At 41.5% G+C, this 6,890-nt stretch overlaps 1 protein-coding gene across 1 annotated transcript; it reads right to left on the reverse strand.

Moving 5' to 3' along the window:
• Positions 1 to 2,491: 2,491 nt before the first annotated feature.
• socs4 (suppressor of cytokine signaling 4) lies at positions 2,492 to 6,219 on the reverse strand. Its single transcript, XM_030726185.1, has 2 exons — positions 6,102 to 6,219; positions 2,492 to 5,397 (listed from the first exon to the last, which is right to left on the reverse strand). The coding sequence occupies exon 2, from the start codon at positions 5,375 to 5,377 to the stop codon at positions 4,190 to 4,192; it is 1,188 nt and encodes a 395-aa protein (XP_030582045.1). The 5' UTR covers positions 5,378 to 5,397; positions 6,102 to 6,219; the 3' UTR covers positions 2,492 to 4,189.
• Between the last annotated feature and the right edge of the window lie 671 nt (positions 6,220 to 6,890).

The raw sequence follows: 6,890 nt of genomic DNA on the forward strand, positions 1-6,890 counted from the left end.
GGAAACGCTACGTCACCACTCCCGCCAGCAACGTCATGACGCAAATTTTGTAACCCCTCCCAAGTCTGAAGTAAGGTACGGGATTTGGGATTTGTTTGTTTGTTTATTGGATATTCACGATAACTGTGGTTGAAACACACACTGTTGATAAAAACTGACCCCATTTCAATAAATTCATCAACATATGTTTATTATCCTCAACACCACAGACTGAAATGCAATTTATATATTTTATATTCCAATGTAGTATTTTCATATAGTATTTTCATTTTCTTTTATTATTTCACAGCTATTAAAAATTTATTTTACATTTTAATTACTATTTACTAAGAATAAAATGGTGTGTTTTGTAAAAGCTCTGTTACATGTGTCTGTTAAAATGCTGACTTACAAAGTCCTCATTATACTGATTATACAGGTAAATAGATGGAATATGAGTGCATCACTTTAATGTTGCACCCAGTAAACGTGGCGGTAAATAGCAACTAACCCATAACTTTCCTATATCTCATAGTGAATTTCTAGATTGTTTTTGTAACATTTTGAGTGTACAAAATAAAAGATGATTGATCTTTTTCTATTAAAATAACTTTTCAAGCCTCTTCTTGTGATTTATAGTACTAGCAAGCTCATATTTATGGCTATTATTATTGAGTATTAAAAGTACAAGATTATAAAAGACAACAAATATTTCCTAAACTTGTAATAAAATGTATTTGTCCAATATATAACACTTTGTTTCCTTTTGACAAATCTGTGAGTTTTTATCTCTTTGGATGATTAAATTATACATTCCCACTGATACTTTTCAGAGTAACACATATGGAACCACAGTGAGGCTATAAGACCAAACTCTACATAAATATTCACTCAATAAACATTTTTATTTAATAATTTATTCATATGGATCTTTTAATATATATAGATTTTGCACTCCTTGACTTTTTCTCAGGGGAGACTGACTAATGGAACAGGAAGTACTCTGCTGGCAGACTGCAGGGTATCTAAATATATCACTGATTTGTAATATTGTACAAGGACATGTGAAACATGTGTTTTAGTTTAACCAACTTGAAACCTAAAAAAAAAAATCTTGGATTTGGAAATCCAGAGCATCGTGCATCTAATATAACACCACACCATGGATTTGAGTTGCTGAAAACTGAAGCTCTCTAATCAGATCATACAAGACAACATTAATATTTCATGTACGTGGGTCAGAAAGATCAATAGATGGGGCTCCTGAGTCTGTCCATTGACTGGACTTACCTACTGACTTGTATGCAGGCAGGACAATGAAACACTGAGTTTGCCAAATGCATCTCTCAGGACCTGTCTCAGGTCTCAGGATTTTTTAAGAACATGACTTTCAGATACTGTTCCTCTGCTGTAGATAGTTTCTTAGGCCTTCCTTTTGTCCTCAACTTGTGCAGTTTCCTCAACTTTTTTTAAAGATACACTGCACACTATGCTGAGAAAAGTCAGAGGAAATGTTTTCATGCCATGTTTTCAGCTACTAGCTCTTTGGGAATCACCTTGCTGGTGCAAAAATGCTACTTTATGTTTGTCAAACTGCATTATCTTGGGCATTTTTTGTAGATTCAACAAATGGCAACAAATTCAGTGTTTTTGCAGCAGGGTGCTAGTAACAAAGAACCTAGTGCTGGAATCCTGATCAGCAGGTGAAATATATGCAACTGCCTCTGATGCCACCCTTCACGGGGCTTCAAATGACTGGTGAATTCAGATATGTGAGGGGATGAATACCGGTCTCCCATAATATACCCATCCATTCACCCAGACCTCCTCCATATGCTGGCTTTACTTTACTTCCTCCTTTGCTCCACTAGAGGGCACTGCCACTCGGAAGTAGACACGGGGGAATTTGCTGAAGCCAGTTTTATGCACTTATAGCTAAACTTGGAGCAGTAATAATGTAATAGAGGATCAATGGGAAGACATACACAAAAAAGACCACAGTCTTCCAAAAGATGAGCACATAATGTCTGTGTTTCAAATACTGAGGAAAGAAACAGTGCTGTGCCTGAAAACATGATGGCTGCATGATGAATATTTCATACACATAATTGTCGTTACTCACACAAATCACTTCAGGGTATTTTTTTTTTTTACACTGATGTTGGAAAGAGGCTGAACAACACACAAATCAAATGAAAAAAGGCTGTGTGTGTGGGTGGTGGGTGGGGGTCTTTTTCATGTCCTTATCTCCCAATGAAGCGCTGGCATTTAGAGGTGTCCTTTGCAGAGAGCAGGATGATTTGTTTCCAAAGTGCTACTTCAAAAGCAGCATTTTCCATACCATTAGCTCGTCAAACTGCGACACAGCCCAGAGCTGCAGCGTGAGAGGGCAGGGACAAGCATGATGTGCTAAAAGCAATCCAAAGATGACCAAAAAAAAAAAAACCCCAAGTATAAAAACTGAGATACTGTCACACAACAGAGGCAGTGTAAATGACATTTATTGGTTTGTGTATCAATGTGGTGAATACAATATATGCCTAAGAAGAGAACAGTTTCTCGCACAGCTGATGTTAGAGGACACATTCACAGAGGTGCTTTATGGAGGGTTCAAAGACAGTCAGGTGAAGCAGATTGGTGTAGTGGTGTCTCCACCTTGTGGCTGGAGAGAAGAATGCAGCCCAAAGGAAGAAGCTGCACAAGAGGCTGACATTTGAGAGGATGACATTGGTTCGCTTTAGCCGCCCTTCATCGATTATTAGTTTCATATTTGATTCTATAGCGTTTCCTTTCATATAGTTACTTTGATGAATTTGGCGAGGACTCTTTCAGCTCTTCTTAAGCCCCAGATCAAGACTAAAGATGATCTTTTTTTTTTAATGTCAGGTCAGTAACCCTCAGTCAGAAGGATAAAAATCCATATCTTTTATCTTTTAGTTTGGTCTTGTTTAGGCTTCTGCTCTCTGTAGCTGTAGCGGCTTGTTATCTGTTTTATCTGAAATATATAAAGAACTTATATAAAACTGTTTTTGGAACATCTTCTGTAAAACATATCGCTGATATTACTGGTGCCACTCAACCCATTTCTGCTGCTTATACTATTTAAATGTTTTAATTAAGTCTCCTTTCCCGTAATGATGTATCTCTAATTTATTATCTCTATTTTCTCTAATAACACATATTGATTGCCAGCACGGTGTTTGAACCCATTTTGTGAAGCAGATTAAAAAAAAGCCCAAATTTTAAATTAGCATCCTTGTTATCAGGAGCGACTCATTGATTGGTTACATTACAGCACTGTTTAAATTTCCAGCTCTATGTTTGTACTCTATTGGTAGCTTTGTAAGATTCGCATTTCACAACTAATCCTTATTTATTGCATGCTGGCTGTTCATCACAAACAAAAGTTTTGAACAGCAGCTGGGAGGCTGGGGCTCTGCTGCTCACATCCAGAGCTGCCTGCTTCAGACGGCCGTGATAGTGATGTCCCCTTTCACTGAGTGTTCAGAGCAGACAGAAGCCTGAACCTTTGGCTCTCAGCGATTACTTGTACGTACGCTGACCTCGTTATCTGACCTTACTATTGAATGTTTAATGAGTATCCACCACTTCAATGGTGCATTGACGCATATGACAGAAAATATGAAAAGCATAATAGGTTCTTTGTAATGAATTTGCAGCTATATATGGCAAGGCTGGGAAGAAATATCAGGAGGTCTAAACATTAGTTTGGTTACAGTTAGCGACATCATCAAAAATTCATAATTCTTGGATATTACTAGATGCACCTGGAGTTGCTTTACCTCTAACTTTGGACTGCAGTAGTTGTGTTCAGGACAAGACCATAGCATCTCTATGATCTTAACTTGTATGTGATGGAGTGTTGGCTCACTGAAGCTTGGTTAAGCCAACACTCAGGCTGTCTCGCCACACCGCAGTCCCCTCTGGTGGTTGCTTTCTTGTCCTGCGAGCCTGACTTTGCCATCATTTGCCATTACAGTATATGAAACTGTAGAGCAGCTGGTAATCCTTTGCTCATAGAAGACATCAAGATCAACAAACATCCTAAAAAAATAAACCCTCTCCAATTCAGCATCTTTAAACGTCAGGTGAGAATATCAACAGCAAACACAGTTAGAATTTAATGACAGTACTTTTGCCAAGACAAGCTGCTTTTGCTTGTCCTCAGGATGAAGCCTGTTTTGGAAAGTCACACAGCACAGGCTCCATCACACTTAATGTGGTAATGTGTGAGATAGTCCCTGAGCTGAGGTGGCAGAGGCAGGCTGTCTATGCCTTGGTAGGTAGTGCAGCTGCAGATCACTGCTCTGCACAGGTGCTGGAGGGAGAAAGGGAAGTTCCTTGGGAGAGGCCTGGAAAGGAGTGGTTCAAAGAAGAGGCAGGTGGCTGGGTCACTGTAGTGTCTAAGCAGTCCCGTCACACTTGGATCACGGTACATACACGGGTCACGCACATCGAAGCTGAAACGTTTGCCATTCTGTTCAATGCGTGCGTGCAGGGAGCGGCTGTAGCGCCGAAAGCTGACCGAGAAGAGAAACTCGTCCTGTGCGGAGTCTCGGAGTAGAAACGTCCCCTCTGGCTGTCCCTCCAGCAGCTCCTCTGCCTCAAAGCGGTTCAGCACACCCCAGTAGCATGGGCTGTTGTTGATCTGAAGGAGATCAGGGACCAGGACGTAGTCAGTGTGTCCACAGCTGCCCTCTTCTCCTCCATGAGCACAAGAAGGGTCCCAGTCTTCCAGACTGGTGATTCCAGGTCCAGGGGAGCAGCAGATGTCCTCCCAGGAGATTGGGGTTTGTGGTGGAGAGGTAGAGGAGGAGGCATTGGGTTTGAGGGGAGCCTCCATGTCCCTGAGGGCACTTGGGTGGGTATCATGATTTTTAATTAGGTGCCAACATCGGGCAAGTTCAGACTTGGGTGAGAATGGGCACTTATCTTGCATGAGCTCTGACACATGGATCTTGCGTTTGGACCAGAAGAGCACTGAAAAGGGTCGTGAGGAGCCCGATGAGTGGTGGTGGTGGTGATGGTGGTGGTGATGGTGAGAGCGCAGAGGAAAGCACTGGCCCATAGCGTCCTGAAACTTCTGCCGCAGAGAGCGCCGGGACAAGGCCTTCCGGCACACTGCATCAATGTCTCCAGATGTCAGCGTGTCCCCTAGAGCACTGCAGCTACATTTCCTCTCTCTGCGCCGCCTCGGACAGGATGACGACCGCACACCCAGATCCTCCGTCCCGTCCGCCTCCATGCTTCCAGGACTCGACTCATTGCGTGAGCTCCGGGAGCGTTTCTTCCGCTTCCAAATGTAACTGTCTGCACTCCAGCTGCGGAAGCCACTTTTGGGCCGGGTGTCTGAGCCTCGTGGCTTCTTCTCCGACATGCCTGCTTCCACCGCTTGCTCTGTGAGAAATTAAAAAACAGAAAACTGTGTAATAACTGAATTATAGAACCGTGTTATTAATGCCAGAACAGGAATATGAACCTTTAAAAGGTGTTGTCTTTTATCAAAAATCCGCTTATAAAATAAGTGCACATAAGGCAATGGGATATAAGAGAAGTAAATGTAAAGCTCCATTAGTAAAGAGAACAGACTCTGTGACACCACAAATAAAAAACCATGTTTGTTCTGGAAAAATGCATTTTGTAAAGGTGATCTTGAGAATCTCTTTTTTTTTAATGGCACCATTGGAAGTGCTCCAACAAAGCCCTTAAAAAATTCTCTTTGCTTATACCTGACTAACACAGAGCCCTGTGTTAGGCTGCTGTGGACTCCCTCCACTTGTTCGTACACTGATCATCTCCAGTGGCAATAAATCTAGTTAAGGCTCCAGAAAGAGCCTGCAGACAAAAGCAGACTTGCTAACACAAAGCTGAAGACTTTTCTAGCACTTAGAAATGATTCAAGAGCAAAGTCGCTTTGAGGGATGTTATTTTAGTACTTAACACTTCCATTTGCATCAGTTTGCAGAGATGGTCACTGACAATCCAAAATAATCTAATTAAAGGGAACAGACTGTGTACAGCAGGAGGTTTAACATCACAGTCTGCTAATCACTCTCTGTTGTTATTAACTCTTTGAAGATTAATGCAAGAGATTATCTTACCTTTCTAACAGTGTCAGAAGTAGAGCTCCACATCCATGTTATGACCACTTGTCCACTGCACATTAGTGGCCATGCGTGAGCCCAGCCTGCAGCCTTTCTTTCCTCTAACAGCCAACAGACTGTTCTGCTTCCTATATAATTATGATGCCAAGTCCCTGAGGGAGCAGCAGTTTCCTCTCCGCCCTGGGTAGTGTGGCAAGGAGAGGGCGGTCTCAGATTAATGGCACTGAAACATCCTCCTCTTAGTCTTGCATCCCTTCTTAGATGTTCATTGACAAATCCCATCTCCAAAAAAGATAAAAGATAACTGCAGCAGCAGAGAGTGCTTTTTTTTTTTTTTTTTTTTTTTTTGTGCACAGAACAAATTATGTGTGCTCATAATTCTACTTCCTCGTGTTGCTTTGAGTTGTTTTAACTCGACCTGGATCATTGCTAAACTTAAAGCATCACGGCACATTTTGAACAGCTTTAAGTGTGTCTGTGGAGGAGGCTAAACTGCAAACAGACTATGCCTCAGGTTTACAGGCAGTCTGTATGCCTAATTAATGATCCAGCCCGGTAGAGGAAACAACCAAGCATTTTAAAAAGCTTTACTTATTGATTGACTAACCTTTGAGTTTCCCAGTTAAAACTTCCTGAAAGTGCTGCTGAAAGGACTCATCTATCAACATGATGTCATGTGTACAGTATGCGAGTTTGAACATGCTTCTGGCTCTGGATGACATTTTGGAAGATCTATAATTCATGAAACAAACAGACTACATCTATCAGACAAATAATATTACTCCC

This window comes from Archocentrus centrarchus, chromosome 3 (genome assembly GCF_007364275.1).
Source record: "Archocentrus centrarchus isolate MPI-CPG fArcCen1 chromosome 3, fArcCen1, whole genome shotgun sequence".
Taxonomy (NCBI): Eukaryota; Metazoa; Chordata; class Actinopteri; order Cichliformes; family Cichlidae; genus Archocentrus; species Archocentrus centrarchus.

Coding starts and splice junctions, on each gene's coding strand:
- socs4 (XM_030726185.1), bottom strand. CDS start 5,377: ATGTCGGAGAAGAAGCCACGAGGCTCAGACACCCGGCCCAAAAGTGGC.